Source organism: Pleurodeles waltl, chromosome 3_1, assembly GCF_031143425.1.
Source record: "Pleurodeles waltl isolate 20211129_DDA chromosome 3_1, aPleWal1.hap1.20221129, whole genome shotgun sequence".
NCBI lineage: Eukaryota > Metazoa > Chordata > Amphibia > Caudata > Salamandridae > Pleurodeles > Pleurodeles waltl.
Window position 1 is genome coordinate 810886942 of NC_090440.1, and position 22869 is coordinate 810909810.

At 47.0% G+C, this 22869-nt stretch overlaps 1 protein-coding gene across 2 annotated transcripts in view; it reads right to left on the reverse strand.

Moving 5' to 3' along the window:
• Positions 1 to 724: 724 nt before the first annotated feature.
• The window catches only part of RRAS2 (RAS related 2), a 256733-nt gene continuing 234588 nt past the window's right edge, over positions 725 to 22869 (reverse strand). For both annotated transcript variants that reach the window (XM_069223687.1, XM_069223688.1), the window contains exon 6: positions 725 to 1670. In XM_069223687.1, coding sequence (XP_069079788.1) covers positions 1583 to 1670 — 88 coding nt within the window. In that variant the 3' untranslated portion in view covers positions 725 to 1582. The remainder of the gene's footprint in view (positions 1671 to 22869) is intronic.

The window sequence follows — 22869 nt, forward strand, 5'->3', positions numbered from 1 at the left end:
ATGGTCAGTGATAAACCAGAAAAGGTAAACAGGGTTTGAGGGTCTATCTCCTTGGCCTGAATGAAACAAAATGGTTATTAACTTGGAAAAAGACAACACCATTGACCATGACCTCTTAATTCATTTACAAAGAATGTATTTGGGTCTTCTACAAAAGGCACACAAGACAATAAAAAGGGACTCATGTTTATTTATAGTGGGTAGGTCATCTTTAATTCTAGCACCTGAAGCTATACATGGGTATGCTTTATAATAAAAACTTCCCCACCTAGTTGTGCACACATTCAACAAGGTGACAACTGTGCAATACCGCTCAGTATTTTGAATCAGGGAACATATTTTTGAATTGTTTAAACACAATCCACACACTTTATATTCAAAACCCATCCACAATCAAACTAAATATGTATCTGTTAACAATTTTACAATTTTCTAATACTTCACATAATAGTCAAATCGTTAACAATTGATACTGACAGTGACTTAAGCATGAAATCATCTTTACTCCATGAAGCTACATTTAGCAGGCACATGTATGACCTGAAAAAGCACAATCATAAATGATTTAGTAGGGGGTACAATTTTACTGTTGCTCTGATAGTCTGACCTATAATCTTGTCAATTAAAACTGATCAGTGAGAATTAAATACTTATCTTTACATATACACAAGTTATGCTTTGAAGGCATATCGGCTTACAAACATATAAAAATACTTGTTAACTAGTTTGATAAGAAAATAATGTATAAAAGTATATAGCAAAAACATTTAATCATCTCTTAAAATGGAAAGAGCAATTCCATATTTTTATATTACACAAAAAGAAAACAACTATTTAGTTTTCTTACATCCCTCTCCCAGAAAGACTTGCATCAAAGGAAGACAAATAAACTCAAAAGTCCACCCTTTTTCCTCCCAAAATCACCCAAACACTGATGTGGCATGTCTCATTTAATTGAAGCGCCAAAGTCCAGCCAGATCTCAGATATGAAAGCAGCTGAATAACTTATGGCCTGTCACTTGCTCAATTTAATAAATACAGCAGGCACCCATAAAGAACGCTTCAGCACCCGCTCGAGCTAAGCCCATCTTGTTTTTGGCAATGAAATTCAGTGTTGGTTTCTTAAGGCAAACTATTCTGCAATTCATTTTAAATGAAAAGTACAATGCCAACACGCCCCTACTTTTTTACCCCCTACAGATTTCCCTTGATGAGAGGTATAGAGAGTAACAGATGAAAAATAAAAAAAAGGTCAGTGACGCAAAACATCACAGTCTTAATTCCTCAAAGTGTTTGTTTGGAGCCTGTGTTCCAATGGCTTTGTTTTACAAATGATTACACAGAACCAATCTTTCCAAGTATGTGACCTCTGTGGCTTTAATGAAGATCCATAGTGTTTTGAACTTAGTAACCCTGAGTACGGTATTTCTCAAGGACTGCACGTAGCCAGCTTATTGGCCAAGGCGTTTAGTGGACCGGAAATGGGGCATGCACGTTTAAGTTAAGATGGATAGGAAATGTGGTGGAAAACGATGAGATGAAGGACATTAGTGATGGCAGTGGATAGCAGCCAATGGGATCCTCAGAATATGACACATAGGCAGCCTTTCTTGTCTTTCTCTTTCCGTGTTGGCTCTGGGGATGGGGGGCATTCTTGTTCTTGAAATTTTCTGAAGAGATAAAAATAAACAATGTGAATAAAATTTTCAATTTAGGGCATCCTATTTACTAAAACAGAAGTGCACGGTAATATCACATGTATGTTAAATAATGCAGTAACTCCCAACATACAAAGATGTTAAAGGTGCTGCTATTCATATTTATGTTTGCACTTCTACTGTAGATTATGAATACCAATCCCAAATGTTTATGTTTAAAAACATGTCGCTATTGACAAATATTTAAAGCTCAGTAACTACATGACGAAACCAATTTTATCTTCAACACAAAGACAGTATATCTGCTCAATCAGTACACAGAACCATAATTTCAAGAACACGATCACCAAACAAATGATTAACATACATTTAAATAATATTTTGTGGTAGATATTTACATGAAAGTCAATCCCAGTTTCGTTTTTTACAAAACGTACTTAAGACTAATACTATAGCAATTTAACATGCCTGTAAAAATGGTGGGCTGTACGAAAGACTCTTCAGAGTACTGTCTTCTGTAGACAGATCATTTCTCGATAATCCCATATGCCATGAGATGACCTCACAATAGCTGAGCATAACAAAACAGTGTTTTCGTACATTAGCAACAAGCGGACTGCCAACTTAGTTAACGCCATGTCCCTCCCAGGCTATGAAAATAAATGCAGTCAAGCAATGTTTAAGTGTGAAGATGCTATACCAGATACCATGACAGTTGACTCACACAAGGGACACAAGTATAATGAAGGACAAAAGTGAATTAAAAAGTGCAGAATATGTGCAAAGGACATAAAAAACATGCTGGAAAAGGGCACTGATTATCTATGCTAGATTCACTTATTCATGTGACACCTGCATCTATAGTAAGAGTTTACAGAAAGTATGCACTGATATACAAACGGCTACCATGCTGCGTTTAGTGAAGGATAGGGACCCCATTGACTTTTCATCCTTATCTCGTGCCGAATAATCCTTGTGACAACCTGGTAATCCGTATTCTATTGTACTGCCCCCTCTTGCTAAGTAATCACCGGAGAAATCTGGTAGAGAGAGATCAATTTCTACTTAGTAGAACCTAATTCAAGAAGCACTAGCTCAGACAAGAGGACCCAAAAGAGAGCTTCCCAGTCAGTAGAGCCAGAAGCAACAGCAGCTGAAATGTGCACTTGAAATCCACAGCTAGAGGAAGAGAGCACTGTTCCCGCATTAAGTACACGCAAACCCTTTTCATGAGTTGCTGAAGCATAAGAAAACATCTCCAGAAGCATCAGATGACTAAGCTAAAATTCAATTTCAAGCATATGCAAGTAATTGTTTCTAGAAGTTAATCTCTCATTGCCTTTATATTTGCCAAAGGAGGGGTGAACTATGAGGAAAAAGAAGAATCTGTTCTATAACAGATATGTTTCATGCAAGTTGGGTGGCTGCAAAGCAGGAAAAGCACTTATAAATGCATTCTAAGTCATTTATCTTCTTCAAAAAGTGGAAAAGGCTTGTTACTAAAGAGAACATGAAATTCATTAGGGACTCTCATATATATGTTGTAGCCAAAACATGAATTCATTTCCAAATATGAAATTTTAAAGGTGGAGTCGGTGTATGATGTCACAATAGCCCACAGCCCCAGCTTGCATCATTAAACATTCCAGAACGCCTATTGTTTGCTAAAGATTGTTACTGGGCAATGACAGTGGGTTTCGTTCTCTACACTGGAAGGCCCTTTTAGAAGACATTTGACTATAACCTGCAGCATTTGCCCATCTAACTGCAGAGATTCCCCCTTAACTGCTCCCAATGATCTGTGTTACACACATGATCTTTCATAGTAGAGATTAAGCATCTGCGATGTACTGATCTGCATAATACTTCTTTAAAAAGAACACAGTTAACACAGCACGAACTATGTCACTGGTAAAGCATAACTTTTTGTCATTCTTATTATTTTTAAGACAATTCGCCAATATTCGACGTTATTTTGCCCAGCATTCCGTCAGGAAACTATCTGAAGTATTAACAAGTGCAGCCTTACAAATGTTGCATACAAATTATACTGTAGAGCAAAAAAAAAAAAAAAAACTTAAATGTTTCTTGAAGGATACCACAACTTCTTACCCAGACCCACAATCTGCAAAATGTGATTCCACTGTACTCCACTTCCCTGCAGAAAACCCTGTGTGTTCCTTCAAGAGCCCTTTTAAACTGTCCTGACCCAGGTGACTGCCCTTATTAGGTCGTTAGTGTTTTCTGTTACAAACAACGGCAAATATTGGACCGCCGTTCAGCAGAGCGATGTTTGTGAAATACTTTCATGATACCTAGACATTATTTATGCGAGTATCACAAGCCTACTTAGCTGAACTACCGAAAGCGTATAGGCTCAGCAATAGGGAAAGTATAAACCGTGAAACACACTCAAATGTCAAAAGAATTCAACCCTAAAATAGAAAAACCTAGCGCCTAAATGTCATACGTTTAATGCACCAAATTGGGGCGCTGATTTGTCCTAAATATCAACGATTTATCATGATATAAAGAAGCTATCAATAAAAAGTTGTACTGGTAGGATATTACCCAATATATAAATACGGTATTACCCTGTGTGCAAAAAAAATATATATATGTCCGTCAATCGTTTCGTAAAGTACCACCTAATGTGTAAGTTAGGTACCTCAAATATGTCGAGAGGACAAACTACTGATATATTGCTGGAAAAGGCAATACTAGGCGTGCTTCGGTCTCTAGAATCGTTCCTTCCCAAGCAGAAAAATCAGTAGCTATAATGCAAGCTCAAGCCATGGAGGCAGCACAATTTTAACAATGCCACAGGTATTCCACGTTCAGCACAATAGAATTCTGCTTTACCCGGAAACAAAAAATGGCTTAACACGGAAAAAGTCTCAAATAGTGCAAAAAAAGGAAAGTAAACGTCTAATCTTGAATACGAAGAAAATGGCAAATCTAGCATAATGTACTGCTAGTCCTAAATCAAACTAACAAAAACAGCAACATACGAACATCAAATTATTGTTTTAGGGCATGGGGCAAACATTTTAGGCATGCTACGAAAAGATTAAGCACTCCGCACTGGGGGGGGCCCGCGGAGAGAGAGACTCGCTATAGTCTCTCCGGGGGTCTTTTCGGGACAGCAGGAAGTGGCGCGGGTGCGCCAGGATTGGTGGACAAGTAAGTAGGGGTGGGCTTTAGGGATAGGTTAAAAAGGGGTGGAGGGGTTGGGTCGGCCTCTTTCCCGGCCAACCATAGAGGGAGGAAGGTGTTGAAGGCAGGGAAGATATCGAGGCGTAGTACCCAGGCAGGGCCAGGCCAGGTTAGTGCGACAGCGAGTGAGGGGACCTGGTAGGGTGCCCGGGTTTTTTGGGGTTCCCCTGAGGCCGGAGGGCCCCCTCTGTCAGACGTGAGGTGAGCGCGCCTGGGGCTCCCCCGGCCGTGCACAAGAAGGCGCGTAGGTGGGGCCGGGAGTTTTCCCTTGTCGCAGGACTCAGCCGCGCCCCTGGGTGCGCCCTTGGCAACCGCGGGGGCGTTCCCGGCCCCGGCAAGTAGACAGAAGAACTGGTATAGCTACAGGCATGGAGGCCTGTTTTCACTCGAACCGCGGCACCCGTGCGGACGCGCTAGGGCCGCGAGGCGGCCTCGTGCAACACCGGGAGCGCTAGTACCCCTCCCCCCCCAGGCTAGTTTGAGAGGAAATACCGGCATTATACGCCGGAGACACACGGCAATACACGCGCGTTCGGAAATGCGGCGCAACAAGGACACAACAGGGCCAGGCCACTAAGGCCTCACAGAGCACAGCGCCTGGGCGGACTCTGCAAAAAAACATTTTCAGGGAAGCCCGAGACACACGGCGGCCCACAGATAGAATACCGGGCAGTGGGAACACAGGCCACAACACAAGGACTGGGGCCACAGCACCAGGGGCCCGCAAAAAAAAAACACAATTATTTTTTTAGGTTTTCCCAAATAAGGAAGGGTCAGGTGCAGTGTAGTTGGGAACATGGCTAATAGTCATGATGCGGAGGCTGTCAGGGCAGCGCTCCGATTCCTGGGCGAAGCGGGACGGGCGGACTTGCTCAGACCCGGTGTATTAGACCAGGCCTGGGTAGGCATGACACGTCCAACACGGGCTGCATCAAGCAGTGTGGCGGCGGCGATCGCAGCATGCGAATCACAAGATTCGGAGGGAGACAAGGACGAAGTCCCAGCAAGACAAGAACAGGCCCCAGAGGTGCGGCCAGAGACCCCTATCGCGTTTAGCCCGCTAATGTTTGGAGGGGAGACCCAAGGCACGCAGGACCCGGGCATAGGCGATGCAGGAATGGGCTGCGCAGGCCAGACAAGCGGGGGGCCTTTAGGCAGGGATGGGGATAACATGGCGGGGCAAAGCCGTGGGCAACAAGGAGACGGAACCGAGCAGCCAGTGCCGGGGCCCAGCGGGATACAGACCCCATTGGATTTGTCATGCCCCAGGAGCGGAAATAACTTAACCATGGGTAACGGGCCACCTGCCAAGAAAAGAGGCAAATGCATGGGGAGACCCAGAGGAGGGGCGGGCCGGGCTAAACCTGCTCCACGCCAGGCAAAGTTACCTAAGCATCATGCCAGGGATGAGGCCTTAGCGGGCCCAATTATGCACGGACAGGGAGGAGATGGGGAGGCGGCACGAGGTTAACAAAAAGGTCAGAGAAGTCACGGACATGAAGGGGGTACAGGCAGCAGGGGCCAGAGCAGGAAGCTGGGTCTGGATACCGCAGGCAGGAGAAGGTAGGGTGCAGGAGGCTGGTGCGGCCGAAGGGCAGGTTGGCTTGGGAAGCCCCAGTGGTTCAGGCGGCCATGTGGGGAAAGGCAGCACAATGTCAACGTCAGAGGTTGGCAAGAAAAAGGGGACACCAACGGGGCACAACACGGCCCAAGCGTGTTGGAACGAAGCAATAGAGGGGTCCACAGCGACCTTCTCTACACCGCGGGAACGGGGACATAAGCAGGTTGGCGGACACCATGTGGGGCAAAGTACAACAGAACCACCGGCAACCAAATCCCAAGGGTATATGGAAAACAAAGGAGGTGGGGAAGAGGAAGATGAGTAGGAATTGGACTATGACGAAGAGGAAGGAGATTGGGAAGATGGAGAATTGCGCGATGAGAAAGTGAGCGGGGTTAAGAAAGGGGGGGGCGGGGGCGCAAGTGCAGCGCAACCCCTGCCTCTGCTTTTCTTTTTCAGGACGACGTCATGGCCGAAGGGCCGTCAAGTGTGAGGAAAACAAGGCCACGCGGCGGAATGACAAGGCAAACACCGCGTTATGTGGATGAACCAATTGGAGGTAAGGGGAGATGGTGGTCAGTCTGGGGTGACGGGGGTGTAACTAGCAAGGTGACGCGCACGAGCAAATCAATAGGTTGGGGAGATGGGTCAGTATTAGATAACCCGGGGGAGGTCGTAGCACAGAAGGGCGACATGAACAAGGACAAAGAGACGGCATCCACCAGTACCACAACGGCAGTTAGCCCGCCCACGGGGGAGGGCAAGAATGCGGAGGATAAAGAAGGGGGAGCTCACAAGAAGCGCCTTCCGTACATGGGTTCGGCCATGCCTTTAGGGTCACATGTTGCGGAAAAAACTAAGGCGAGGATATGGAAACACGAATATGTGGATGTTTTCAAACTATTACATAGAGACATACAGACCAAGGAAGGCTCCAAGGAAGAAGAGTGGGAGTTAGCACGCAGGCCTAGGGTTCCCATTACCATGGACAACTGGACGTCCGCTTTTTTGATTTTCGCTAGCATATACTGCGAAAAATACCCAGACCGGGCCATCGCGCTTTTCAAGTACATGGATATCATTAGAAAGGCCCAGATGCATTTTGGGGGTTTTGCATGGCTAAGTTATGACGAGGAGTTTAGGGCCCGGGTGAGCATCAACCCCGAGAAACCATGGGGGGGACGTAGATCCGGAGCTATGGATGCAATGGATGGCGTCAGCACAGGCAGCGGCATCCACTCATACGGCGAGCGGTTTGCCGGTAACATATAAGCCCTTTCAGGCGCGCCCCGCCTTGGGAGGGGCGGGAAATACTACAAAAACGCAGGTGGGTAACACAGGGGCTTGTTGGAATTTCAACAAGGGCTTCTGTTCAAGGGCTCAGTGTAGGTTCAAACATGACTGCTCCAAGTGCGGGGGTCATCATCCAGTCATACAATGTTTCTCCCTCAACAGCCCAGCAGAGCAATGGAGGGCGACAAGAGGAAGAGGCTCACAAGGTGCTCCTGCGCCAAAAGGGGCCTACGCCAGTTAGATTAGAAGTTTTGTTGCCATGGCTGCACAGGTACCCAGACAAGACTAGGGCCAGACAATTTGAATGGGGTTTTCGAGAAGGTTTTAGGGTAGGTTATCAAGGTCCTCGGCAGAGGCGATGGGCAGACAGTTTACGGTCTGCAAAAGAACAGCCGCAGGTAATACGCGACAAAATAGACAAAGAGGTGGCACTTGGGAGAATAGCAGGTCCATTCCTCGACTGGCCAACGGATCATTTGATGATATCCCCACTAGGGGTAGTACCCAAGAAAGCGCCAGGCGAATTCCGGCTTATACATCATCTGTCATGGCCTGAGGGGGCGTCGGTAAATGATTTTATCGCGCAGGAAGATACCAAGGTTATTTATGCGTCAGTGGATGATGCAGTGAAATTAGTATTGAGGTGCGGGTTAAAAGCGGAAATGGCGAAATGTGATATACAGTCTGCTTTCCGTCTGTTACCAATTCATCCAGCTGATTTCGACCTTCTAGGCATGCAGTTAGATGGAGCCATATATGTGGACAGGGTTCTACCTATGGGTTGCGCGAAACTTTCAGTACCTTTCTGCAGTAGGTTTTTGTGAAAACAAGTGGCCACAAAGCAGTGACACACTATCTGGGTGATTTTCTGTTTGTAGGGGAAGCGGCATCTGGGGCATGTGGGCTGGCCTTGGCAGCCTTTCAGAGACTAATGCAGCAGACAGGAGTGCCATTGGCACCGGAAAAGACAGAGGGCCCGCTGTCAATCATGACCTTTTTGGGCATAGAGCTAGATGCGGAGCTAATGGTGGCAAGACTGCCAGCATCAAAAGTGAAGGAAATCCTAGAATGCCTAGCAGCTGTGCGAATTCTGCACAAAATGGAGTTACGGACTGCACAAAAACTACTAGGCTATCTCAATTTTGCGTGTAGAGTAGTGAGGGGAGGATGTACTTTTTGTAGAAGACTCGGACTGTCCATGTCAGGGGCGGTGTTACCTCACCATAGGATAAGAGTTTCCTTGGCCCTGAGGGAGGACATAAAGGTATGGGAGATGTTCCTGAAGAAGTTTAATGGGGTACCAATGTCTTTTGGAGAGGTGGACACAGTATGGCAAGTTCAAATATTTTCAGACGCAGCAGGCGCATCGGGTTTTGGGCATTTACTGGGACGGGAGGTGGTGCGCGGAGACATGGCCCCGGCAGTGGTTGCAACAAGGGAGGAGTATTGCATTCCTGGAGTTTTTTCCTTTGTTGGTGGCACTGGCAGTCTGGGGACGGGAACTGGCCAACCGGACGGTAGTTTTCCAGGTGGACAATATGACAGTAGTGGAATTGGTAAACAGACAGAGAGCCAGAGATCTAAGAGTTTTGCGTTTGTTACGTCAATTTATGCTGCAATGTTTATCTCTCAATGTTATCTTTAAAGCTGCACACATACCAGGGGTATACAACGAGATTGCAGACTCCCTATCTCGTTCACAGTGGCGGCGTTTTCGCGACCTGGCGCCAGGAGCGGAGCAGTCCAAGACGACGGTCCCGGCAGACATTTGGGAGTGGGGGGCATGATAGTGGAGATGTCTTTGGCAGTCTCTACGCGGCGAAGTTACAGGCTGGCATGGTTGGATTTTCAATCTTTTGACGAGTTTAAGGGCAATTTCTGGGATCAGGGGTCTGAGCGTTTGGAAGCACGGGCCTTACGCTTTGTGCTGTATTTGATCAAGGAAGGGCTATCCCCGGCCACGATAGGCGGGAAATTAGCAGGTGTCTCATTTTATTGGAAGCTTTTCTTTGGTACGGATCCAGCAAGGAATGATTTATTGGGGAAAATGTTGAAAGGATGGGGCAGGGTTAGGGCCGGGGAGGGAAGTAAGGCAAGAGAGCCCATTACCTTTGGGATACTGAAAGAACTTTTGCATGTTTTGCCAGTATGTTGCACGGACGAACACAAAGTAGGACTCTTCAGGTTGTGTATGGTTTGGATGTTTTTCGGGGCATTTAGGGTATCTGAATTGTTGGGCATAGGCAAGGACTGCGGTGTGAAGGAGAGGCAGATCTGCATGCATCAAGGGAGATTGGGCATATGGCTCAGGAAGTCCAAGACGGACCAGTTAGGAAAAGGGAAGTGGGTATGGTTGGAGAAAGGAGATGATGATCTAGCATGCCCAGTGAAAGAGTGGATGGTTTTCAAACAAAAGTGGGGACAGGCGGGGGAAGCAGGGGTGTTTGTACATGCATCAGGAAAGAAGCTCACTAGCTATAAGTTGCTGCAGGTTTTGAGGATGGCTTTGGGCCGGACTGGGCGGCAAGCGGGGGATTTTGGAACGCACTCCTTTAGGATTGGGGCAGCAACAGCAGCAGCTCATTTAGGATGGGATTGGGCTAAGATTAAAGCAATAGGTAGATGGAAATCCAGATGCTGCGAGCGCTATGTTAGGCCCTAACGAAATCCAGGTTGGGTGGGGGGGGCGGTTAGAAGTGTATCACAGTTGTTATAGTGTTTTTTCTTTACAGGGTGCGTGACCGGACCGAGGAACGATAAGACAGTGACTTGGCTGGTCGGCCATTCATTCGTACATTGGGCGGCAAAATTAGCTGAAAAACAGATCTATGGCAGATCAATGGGACTGCCCAGCAGACACCACGAAGTGCGTTGGTGGGGAAAGAGCGGAATGAGGTGGGGGAGTTTACTCCCATTTATCACAGGTAATTTGCCGCAGTGGGGATGCCCGGATTTGTTGCTAATACACTTGGGAGAAGATGACTTGGTGAGGCAATCAGGGCTCACATTGATACAATTTATGCAGAAAGATTTGGAGCTATTGAAGCGGAAACTGTGCGGGACATGTCTGGTATGGACAGAGTTTATACCCAGGCGGGTATGGAGAGGGGCAATCAATCACGGAGCCATTGAACGGGCTCGGAAAAAGTTGAATAGGGCAATGAGGGTATTTTGCTGGGCCCAAGGGATTAAGGTGCTAAGGCACGAGGATATTAAGGAGCAAGAGGGGACATTGTTCAGAGATGATGGAGTACATTTATCGCAATTGGGAAATGCGTATTATTTGATGGGTTTGAGGCTGATGCTAGAGAATTTATGGGGGGAGGGTCTGCGGATTAGGAAATGAGAAGGAATCAGTGCGGCAAACAGGGGTTTGCCGGGTGGGGCAGCAAAACGCCACATGGGTTTTCCTGGGTGGCAGGAAATGGGGGAGGGGTGAGAGCCAGATGCGGGCTTGTTCCCCCCTTCCAAGGGTAAAAATGAGGTGAAGGATCAGAATGGGGGGGTGGATTGTTTACAAACAAGGAGGGCATGAAAGGAATAGGGGAGTGTCCAGGGGAGGGGATTTGAAGAGAGCTATTAGAAGAGAAGGAAGGGCATAAGGAAGCTTTTAAGTTAAAAGTTGGGCGAGAGGGATTTCATACAGTTCAAAGTTGTTGATGTTTATGCTAAATCCTGTCCTAAATAAATGACCTTTTGCACTAGAAATGAGTGTCAATGTATGTTTGTCCCGATGGGGGGGCCCGCGGAGAGAGAGACTCGCTCTAGTCTCTCCGCGGGTCTTTTCGGGACAGCAGGAAGTGGCGCGGGTGCGCCAGGATTGGTGGACAGGTAGGTAGGGGTGGGCTTTAGGGATAGGTTAAAAAGGGGTGGAGGGGTTGGGTCGGCCTCTTTCCAGGCCGACCATAGAGGGAGGAAGGTGTTGACGACCCACCCGCCCTGCACAGAAGGTAGGCAGCAAGGAGAGGGTTGTTAAAGGTAAGGCGTGATGAAGTAGGTAGGGTTAGGTTTTGACGTCAGTTAGGACAGGTGAGGTGCACAAGGGTTGGCAGGAAATGGGGGAGGGGGGAGAGCCAGATGCGGGCTTGTTCCCCCCTTCCAAGGGGAAAAATGAGGTGAAGGATCAGAATGGGGGGGTGGATTGTTTACAAACAAGGAGGGCATGAAAGGAATAGGGGAGTGTCTAGGGGAGGAGATTTGAAGAGAGCTATTAGAAGAGAAGGAAGGGCATAAGGAAGCTTTTAAGTTAAAAGTTGGGCGAGAGGGATTTCATACAGTTCAAAGTTGTTGATGTTTATGCTAAATCCTGTCCTAAATAAATGACCTTTTGCACTAGAAATGAGTGTCAATGTATGTTTGTCCCGATCTCTTCCTTTCATGTATTCATTCTTTGAAGAAAAACTCAGAGTAGTGACACTCATTGCCTACAGGGTCCCTTAGCCGCGCCAATAAACAAGATTTAAGTTAATAACTTCTTGCTTCAACTAACTAAACACAATCAGAAATTATGCGGATGCTGTTCCAAATATCTGGCAACTTTTGACATAAATATTTATAACTAAATTAAGTTACATATAGCGTTCATAACCACATTTGCCATTTCTACGTGCTATACCTAAAACATGCGATTATTGCCCAGATGCTTTATACTCCATTCACCCACCTCAGAAGGATGGAGAGCCGAATCAGCTTTGCAAGGATTTGAACTTCTGTCTTGCAGATCACTAATCAAGGGTTCCACACACCGACTGATCTACTTGTAGTCCCTCAAACAAGTTTCCCACCTCCTCTATGCCATTTGGCATAAGGACGCTACAGTCTCTACTATTACTTTTAAAAAAAGTGGGTTTCCCGTGAAGGAACAATTGTCAAAGCAGCCCTATTTAAGAGGTCAGCAAGGCTCTGTCATCATGGAAAACAGACTAATTTAGCTGGCTGTGTGAAAAGCATTCACCTCGCTGCAATCACCCAATGAATACTGAATGTTTATGCATTACATTAAGAGTGTCCAATGTAGGTCGTAAAGGTCTAATCCTGACAACATTTCACGAGAAACGACAGCCATGTATATGAATGGTCCTTGAAATCCTGTGGCTCTTCTGATATGGCGTGAATCCCATGTGGACCTGAGGTGGACATCCCTGTGTTGCAGTGTGCTCTCTGGGCTTTGAACGCTATGAAATTGCATAGTGTGGCCTGTCATTATGCAGCAGACAGTCATGTGCTGTGCCTGCCCCGTCCATTCCACAGAGAACAATGGGTCGTTTCCAAGCTCCTGCCATCCTTTGATGATGCACACCCGGAGGCCCCAGAAAGTGCAGCCCAATAAACAGACTGAGGTGCTACCAACTCAGAACCACTTTCACACAAGCTCACTCAACAGGGTAATGCATCATTAATAAACACACACCTGAACCTTATGTTCCCATTTCAGAGGAAGAACGCATCATACAGCTGGCTAGTTCCAACACCCTTGTCAAAAGGTACCCCCCCACCAACAAAAGTTTCAGACATTATTCCTTTCGCTCCTCCTGGGGCCATTCCTGCTGCAGCCCTTGCCCGTTTCATCGTTCATTTCCAGTGAGAAAAGCTTATAGGAGAAGGGAGCTAAATGGAGGATGGGCATGTCCCAGTGAAAGATGGCAGTCTAGGAGTTTTCAATGGCGACCGGAGAGGATGGAGTGGGCGGCCTGCTGCGGGAGAGGCACCTGAGACCGGGCTAGGGGAACAGAGCAGGGTTAATCATTCATACCGACCGGGGTTAGGAGACAGAAGGTGGAGTTGTTGGTGAGGAGCTAGGAGGGACGGTATACTTATTTGGGGGCAGACTGAGGGGCTGTCAGGGGCCTAACTGATCAGGGAGCCTTGATTATTTTTCAAGCCAAGTGGAGTAACGGTTTGTGGGATAACTAGGTTAAGGCCTAGATTAGAGATAGATTGGGACCTGGTTTGGCAGTGGGTCCTGCTTAGGTCTGCGGATTACATTAGGAACTGGGGTGCGTGTATTGAGAGATTAAAAAACAATATGCTTATATAAGGAGGGTTGTTTCAGTTGGGGACTGAATGCCTGTTTATGAAGAATGATCTTTCCTTAAAATGGTGAAATTGGGGAGAATAACAATTGTTTAGCTTGCAAGACACTATTGTTTCCAATAAAGGGTTTGGACACTGCCAATTGCTTACCATTTTCTGGTATGATTGTCATTCTTTGCTGCCTCTTAATTAGCCAGCGCATAATGGACGCCAGTTACATTTATTTCTATGGAGCACGGACCAAGCACAGATTATTTTCAGTTTAATTAGTGCGAGTCTGTTGCTTGCAACACGACTGAGGTACTATTTCTTTCACTGACACGTCTGGCTCCATTCCATGCAACAAGTGTAAGCATCCATTGTTGTGAGATATTTTTGGTTTACTCATTTCTAAAGCCTTCGGGTACGTTCCCAAATTAAACAAAAGTTAAGTCATTTTAATAATAAATGCATAATTCAATTTGTAGTTTATGCAACACGTGGGCTAGTAGCAAAGAAAGGTTAGAAGTTTAGCCCACACAGGTGTTAACTCTCACTGGCTGGAGTATCACTGTAATTGAAAAGCAAAAAGATATATAAAAAATGAACTAACATGGTTTTAATTATTGCAAAAGCCCTGCACATAACCCTAATGCACACAGAAGGGCTGAGGCAGAATTAGTTATCTGATATGAGTTCTATTCCCAGAGTAATGATCATTGTTCCACTTCAGCTGGGGTCTAAAACCTTCCAGAACTGCTCAGTTTTCATATCCCTAGTGCAAGGAATGGATTCGTCCTGCCAGCAGTCAGATGTTCCAGTTGCAGACTGGCATGCTTCCAAACCAGCAACACTCGATACTCTAACTGCTGCGGGTGCTGAAATCTCCCAGTAGGATCTCAGAGTACAGAGTTGGCTGGCATATCGTTTCAGCCGTCATCCCCAAACCATTATTTTTGTATGCTAATGATTCTTTAGTGTCTTTGCTTTTGCCAACTCATTCTGACTTCTACGAACTTTCCTCCATGGCTGGAATGCAATGAGTATTGCTCTGGGAGGAGAAGAGGTGGGGTGCCTCACAGCTCAAGCTCAGCTGTTCCCTTTATGAAGCATCCGCCGTGTCTGAAAGGAAACCTTTTCCATGGCATACTTCACTGTTGGATACACTGAAATGTTACAGTGTTTGAAATTGGATTTCTAGTTGGCAGAGATATGCACCCTGTCCCTGTAGGGACCACAATCCTAGTCAGGGTAAGTCACAACACAACCTAAATTATTCTGTGCTCACCCTCATGTAGCTTGGCACAGAGCAGGCAAACTTAACTTAGAAGGCAATGTGTAATGTATTTGTGCAATAACACATACAGTAACACAGTGAAAACACCACAAAAAGTACTCAACACTAGTTTAGAAAAATAGATAATATGTATCTGAATACAAGACCAAAATGACAAAGGTCCAATATACACAGGTCAAGATGTCACTTTTTAGACGTTTACGTAAGTCTTAATCCATAGGAATCAATGGGTGTATCTCTTTAGCACAAAGTACCTGGGATGCATTAAAAACAAAGACTATGCAGGCTGGAAAGGAGGTGAGGCACCGAAAAGCAAAGCAATGCATTGATTTTTCTGGTGTGGCAGAAGTGATGCATTGATTTTTTTCTTGCACAAAAGGCGTTGCGTAAATTTCCAGAAACGCAGCCTTGGTTCCTTACGGCGTTGAGAGAATTAATAACAAATTGATGCCCAAGGACGATGCATGAAAAATCTAGACACACTGTGATGATGGAACCGTGGTGCAAAAGGGGCTGCATCGATTCTATAGGTGCTGTGTCAATTGTTTAGCCGAGGGACAGGTGTTGCGTCAATTGTTCCACGCCATGTTGAGGTGTAGATTTTCTCTTTTAGGTGAAGTCTTTGATGGCCCTAAAACTTCTCAGCACTTGGAGATTACTTGTGATGGGAAGGCAAAGTCCTTCCAGCAGTCAAGCAGCAGCAGGCAACAGGGCAACAAGCAGAAGAGCAGCCCTTCCAGAAAAGCAGTGCAGTTGAGTCCTTAGGGCAGTACTGCAGTTCTTCTGACAAGAATCTAGTTGTAGGTCCAGAAGTGTCTGATTTGAGGGTGTCACAGACCCAGTATATATACACCCAAATGTGCTTTTGAAGTGGAGGAGACTTCAAATAGTGGCTTGTAAGTGCACCAGTTCCCCTTTCAGCCCAGCCCTCTCTGATAGGAGATCTGTGGGGGTTATCAGTCCTTTGTGTGGGGTCAAGCCACTACCCTTTGAAGCATAAGCGAGGGTCCCGTCACCCTTCCTGCCCAGCAAGACCAATCAGTATGCAGATGAACGCAGATGCAGCTGAGTGTCCTGTGTTTATGCCTGTCTGAGTGGAATACACAAGGGGAGCTGTCAAAAGCACAGACCGCATGTGGATTAGAGACAGGATGTAGGGCACAGACTGCAGTAAGTGCAAAGAAAGTAAGTGCACTTTCTGAAAGTCGCATTACTAAAATAGTAATGTTAAATCCAACTTCACCAGTTAGCAGGATTTCTTACTACCATTCCAACCATACCAAACATGACAGTACAACCAATAGGAGTCCGAACCATGAATGCTGGCACCACGCATACCTAAACAACGCGGTCGGCACAACAACTGCGTTGTTACCATGAACGCCTTTACCACGAATGCCTTAACACCGATTATTTGTGGTAAAGGCATTGCTGGTAAAGGCATGCGTGGACTCCCCCCACCCGGACCCCCTACCCCTAAAAACAATTATACCACTGCCCCGACCCCAACCCTTAAAGATTAAACTATCCTGCCCCTAAAACTACTGTGAACCTCCTCCCCCTAAAAATTAAAAACTACCCTGACCCCCCCACCACCGCCCCTAAAAACTAAAAATACCCCGACCCCCGCACCCCACCCCTAAAACTATCCTGACCTCCCCACCCTGCCCTTAAAACTACAGCAACCCCCACCCCTAAAACTACTGTGACCCCTACCCCCCTAAAACTACCCCGACCCTCACCCCACAAAACTAAAACTACACCGACCACACCCCCCCCTAAAACTACTTTGACCCCTCAAAACCTAAACGACCCCCACCCGCCCTGAAAACTAAAAATACCCCCAACCCCCCACCCCTGCCACTAAAACTACCCTGAATCCCCACCCCCACCTCAAAACTAAAAATACCCGACCCCCTTATCCCCGCCTCTAAAACTACAGGGACTCTCCTACCCCACCCCTAAAACTACTGCGACCCTCCCAACCTCCTAAAACCTAAACTACTGACCCGTCACCCCACCCCTTGTATTGCTACATGCACTACGTGCAAGGTAAACAGTGGTGCAGGGTGTGGACCATTGGCCTCTGCTTCCATTGGCCTTTGTTTCCATTTTGGTTCACGACTCCATTTTGTCGAGTCTGGTTCGGTGCGTAAGGCACTGTTCTGTGTTTTTCCACAAGCTTCGGCAAGCTGAAGGGTGGGGTGTTTTTCTGCTCAACTTCGCTTCATCTGCCTGATACGAAGGGTGCTATTTACATTCCACGAGCTATCAGTTAGGACAACAGGGGGATGCGCCTGTACTCAAGGAGGAATGCAAGCTTCAACTTGGAGCCCTCTCCTGGGAACCTGGCCCGTTCTGAGGAGACGTCTCGAAGGGTGAACAAGGTACCGCCGATTGCACAATTTGTAAAGGAGGGGGTCTTTTTCTAGAAAAGACTCCTGGGCGTTAGTAAATACTATAAAGGTCAGGAGCCTAGATGGACTGGTTTAGGAACTCTCTTCTGGGTTGGACGCAACGCTAGGAGGACTGGTTGTCCCGAAGGAGACTCCCTGTGCCAGTCGATTTGGGTTCCCCGGCTTGGTGTGCGGCGGAGGGATGCAGTATCTCTTTTCGGTAAAGCCTTTCAATTTATAAGCATTGAAGTATATTGTGTGTGCGTGTGTTATATGCACTTATTCTTGCAGTTATTCTCATGCTATTATTCATGATATCATAGAGTGCTTACATTCTCACCTTTATTCTCATGTTATTCTCTTGATATATATATATTAGTGTGGTTAGTTTTGCCATCTGAGAACTTGCCCCTTAAATAAACTTGATTATTCTACTCACTAAGGTGTCTGAGAGTGATTGCTTTACATTGTGCCTTAAAATATCCTGAAGTGCATAGTTTTGATATTCTGAAGAGTAAAGCAACACAAAGGGAGTCATTCTGACCCTGGCGGTAATTACCGCCATGGCGGAGGCTGGCGGTGCACCGCTGGGCATTCTGACCGTGGCGGTTCAACCGCGGCCAGAAACGGAAAGTCGGCGGTGTCCCGCTGACTTTCCGCTGCCCTTGAGAATCCTCCATGGCGGCGGAGCGCGCTCCGCCGCCATGGGGATTCTGACACCCCCTACCGACATCCAGTTCCTGGCGGTTCTCCCGCCGGGAACAGGATGGCGGTAGGGGGTGCCACGGGGCCCCTGGGGGCCCCTGCAGTGCCCATGCCAATGGCATGGGCACTGCAGGGGCCCCCGTAAGAGGGCCCCAAAAAGAATTTCAGTGTCTGCCTAGCAGACACTGAAATTCGCGACGGGTGCAACTGCACCCGTCGCACCTTCCCACACCGCCGGCTCAATTCAGAGCCGGCGTCCTCGTGGGAAGGGTGTTTCCCGCTGGGCTGGCGGGCGGACTTTCGGCGGTCGCCCGCCAGCCCAGTGGGAAAGCCAGAATGACCACCGCGGTCTTTTGACCGCGGAGCGGTCTTTCGGCGGGAACCGCGTGGCGGGCGGCGACCGCCATCCGCCGCGGTCAGAATCACCCCCAAATTGGCGTAGTCGTTTGCAGGATTCGGAACAAAAAGCAAAATGCTTAATAAGATCAAAGCGAGCTCTCACAAGTTCTCATGTAGCAAATCCGGACATAGAAATACCGGGGTGGGAAACTGCCCCGTATAAACTTTTAGCTCAGGAATGGTCGCGTTGTGCTGGTTTGTGTGAAAATTGGAATGTGTGTATGTTAAATGCAGAACCTGAAGATGTTCTTACATGTTTACAAAAAGTATCAATTGATAAGGGAAGGGAGATTTGTGCGTTGGGGAGGCGAGGCTGGATCTTGCTTTCTGCGTACCGAAAGTTGTATGAAAAATGTTTACAGTTACAAAAAGACCACGAGCAGCTGGAGAAGGAGTTAGTAGAAGCCCGAAATTCCTCTACCATGTTAGCTTATCAAAATAAATTGTTAAGTGATAAACTTGAAATGTACCAGTTGGTTGCAGAGAGAACGGCCGTTAGCGTCGCTCAATATAAGCACAAGAAACGAAGAGGGAAAGTTAATAAAAAGAAGGTACATTTAGCTATCTCTCAGGCAGGATTAGCCTTTGACCCTGAATCTTGGGATGGAAACATCTGGGATACGTCAGATTTTTCAGATGAGTCCGGGGTTGATAACTGTCAAGATGTTAGTCAGGAAAAGACAGAGCGCAGGAATGTTGTCCGTACGCAGCCCATATATCGGCGAAAGGTACAGCATAGCCCAGCTAACCCTGGAGGGGTGATGTTGGATGCCCTGGAGGATTATACACAGCAAGAACTAAGTGATGTGATAGATAGATTTCGACAGAGGTCTGGGGAAACATTGCTTACGTGGATGGTGCGAGTGCATGATATGGGGGGTCAAGGGGTCCAATTGGATCACGGCGACGCCCCAAGGCTTTGCATGTTAAGTACAGACCTTGTTATCCAAAATGAGTTTAGAACTTATCCAGGGAATGGTCCCATGACCAATTTGTTGGAGTTAGCTGCGCAAGGGTGTGCTCAGAAGTATCCGACAGAGTCAGACTGGCCGCCTAACGATAAACCTTGGTATACTTTGAGAGATGCAGTACAGAGATTGAAGGAAGAAGGGATGAAAACAGCTATCTTTATGGGTAATGCTCATGATTTGATGAATGGAATTTTAAATGTGTCTGTGCGAAATCGGTTGATTAGGGCCGCTCCTCCTGCATATAAGCATGTCATCATGACTTTGTTAATTAATCAGACGGGTAACCCATTGTCTCAAGTGGTAGAAGCGGTGCGTGAGTTAAGTGATTTAGGAGAATGGGCTAAGCCAGAGAGGAATTCACGGTCCGAGAATCGTACTGATAACAACAGGGTGTCAAGGCGGGATATGTTTCTAGCCTTGCTGAAAGATGGGGTGGCCAGGGATGACATTGATGGGATAACCACCAAGGACATTTGGGAGGTGTACCGCAAACACGGTTTGGATAAAAAGGAGGGGAGCAGGAAAGGGAACAAGAAGGATAACAAGGTGGTGAACCAGAGAAAGGCAGGATGGGAGGAGCGTGAGGGTGAAAAAAGAGAGAGAGAGAGAGAGAGAGAGAGAGAGAGAGAGCCCCACAGTAGAGAGAGATCCCCAGATGATGGAGATTGGGAGCAAGAGCACAGAAGCTCAGAGGGAACCCAGAGCAGGGAGAGAGACCGGGAACTGACAGGTTCTGAGAAAACTCGAGGGAGAGAGTGGGAGAGGGAGCTGGTAAGCTCAGAGAGGTTGCGAAGCAGAGACAGGGAGGAGAAGTTCCCTGAGAATTACCGCAAACTGTATCCAGATCTGACTTGGGCAGACTCTGATGTGCGCAGAGTGAAAATAGATTAGGAAACAGGTCAAACTCCGGTGCAGGGATGGGCTCACAAAGATAACAGACCTCATGTCAAAGTAGAAATTTATTGGAAACGTGGAAATGTTCAAAAAGTTCGAGCCCTCGTTGACACCGGAGCGGAGGACTCTTTGATTCATGGAAACCCAAGAAAATTCAGGGGACAGTACTTCACCATTACGGGATTGGGCAGAAAAGAAACCCCGGCAGTGCAGATAGTGGTTCCCATGAAAATAGGGGCACTTCCAAAGAGAGAATACACTGTCTTGATTGTGCCCATTCCCGAGTACATTATTGGAATCGACATTTTGAAAGGGATGACCCTACATTTGGAAGATGGATGTTATCAATTTGGTTCCAAAAGATTTATATCAATAGCCGCCGCAAGGGTGGGGCTGTTGAAGATTCCTCTGGTAACACTTCCCCATGCTACTAAGGTGATTCAAATGAAACAGTACAGAATACCAGGAGGACGTGAGGAGATTAGCCAGACTATACATGACTTACTGGAGGCCGGGGTAATAGTTCCCATCACCACTGCGTGGAATAATGCCCTCTGGCCTGTTCGTAAAAGTGATAACAGTTGGAGGATTTGCATTGATTATCGCCAATTGAATAAACATACACCTCCTCTGACTGCAGCGGTCCCAGACACCATTACCTTGATTGAGAACATACAGAAACACAGTGGGACTTGGTATGCCACCATTGACATTGCCAATGCGTTCTTTACGATACCAATAGCTACTGAGAGCCAGCCTCAGCTGGCATTCCAGTGGGCGGGGCGTCAGTACACCTTCTGTAGATTGCCCATGGGGTATTACACAGCCCCACTATCTGCCACCGGCTGGTGGCAGAGCATTTGGATGAAGTACCAGTGGTTCCCGGAGTGCAAATTTCTCACTATATAGATGACGTGATGATGCAGGGAGAGACACAAGAACAGGTGCAGATTCAGCTAGACAGGGTGGTGGAACATTTGCAGAATAAAGGGTGGGAGATCAACCCCGAGAAAGTGCAGGGACCGTCTCAGAGTGTGAAATTTTTGGGCATTCAGTGGAATCAGGGACACAGAGAAGTGTTGCCAAAAGTGAAACAAAAGATTAAGGAATTTGCAGTGCCGCGAAATCGGAAGGAAGCCCAGAGTTTTATTGGACTATTCGGGTATTGGAGACAGCATATACCCCATTTGTCTCAGATTTTGGCCCCATTGTACAAAGTTACACGAAATAAGAATGCGGATGAATGAGGAGAGCAGGAGCAGCGCGCGTTTGAATTGGCGAAAGACGCCATTCAGCATGCTTTGGATTTGTGGCCGATTCGGGAGGGAGACATCGAGTTGAATGTGACAGTCCAGGGGCAGCATGCTAATTGGAGTTTATGGCAAAAACAAGGAAGGAAGAAAGAGGGTGCCCCTGGGATTTTGGACAAAGAAGTTACCCGAGGCAGGAGAGCGATATACTCCCTTTGAGAAGCAGCTGCTGGCCTGCTATTGGGCCTTGGTTGATACTGAGCAAATTACACTGGGACACAATGTGATTTTAAGGCCTGAAATTCCCATCATGCAGTGGGTGATGAGTTCCCCTAAGACTCATAGAATTGGACATGCGCAGGAAGCCAGCGTTATAAAATGGAAATGGTATGTCCAGGACAGGGCACGAGCGGGTCCAAAAGGAACCGCTGTTTTGCATGAGCAGGTAGCGCAGGCTCCAGTGGAGAATTCCGAAATGTTGCACGATGTACCTTCAGTGTGTGAATCCCCAGTAGGGTGGGGCCAGCCGTTCGCAGACTTGTCTGCAGATGACAAAAAACATGTGTGGTTCACGGATGGCTCAGCAAAATATGTTGGAGCGAAAAGGCACTGGAAGGCAGTGTCCTATAATCCTGTTACAAAGAGGCTTTTGACTACTACAGGACAGGGAAGAAGTAGCCAGTTTGCAGAGCTTTATGCCGTGTATCAGGCTTTAAAACAAGAGCTACCCGGAAAATGTCACATTTATACAGATTCCTGGTCTACCACCAATGGGTTAGCTACTTGGCTTCCCACGTGGCATGCACATCAGTACAAAATCCATAACAAAGAGGTATGGGGGAAGGAGTTATGGCAGGAGATCTGGGAAATGTTACCTCAAAGCACCGTGACTGTCTATCATGTGGACGCTCACTGTCCAACTGATTCATTAGACCGATGGTTCAATTGTCTTGCAGACGATCGAGCCAAGATTCAAGAGGCTGAAGTGGAGGCGCAGAATTCTGATTTGGTGGGAATGGCTAAATGGGCACACCAGAAATGCGGACATCTTGGAGAAAAGGCTACTCACAGGTGGGCCGAGATTAGAGGGATGCATCTTCCCCTAGATTTGATTAAAACAGCAATCATTGAATGTCCCATTTGTCAGCATGCACAGCACAGACCGGTCCCACAGGTGGTGAGAGGCCAGCTAGGCAGAGGTAAATTGCCAGGACAGA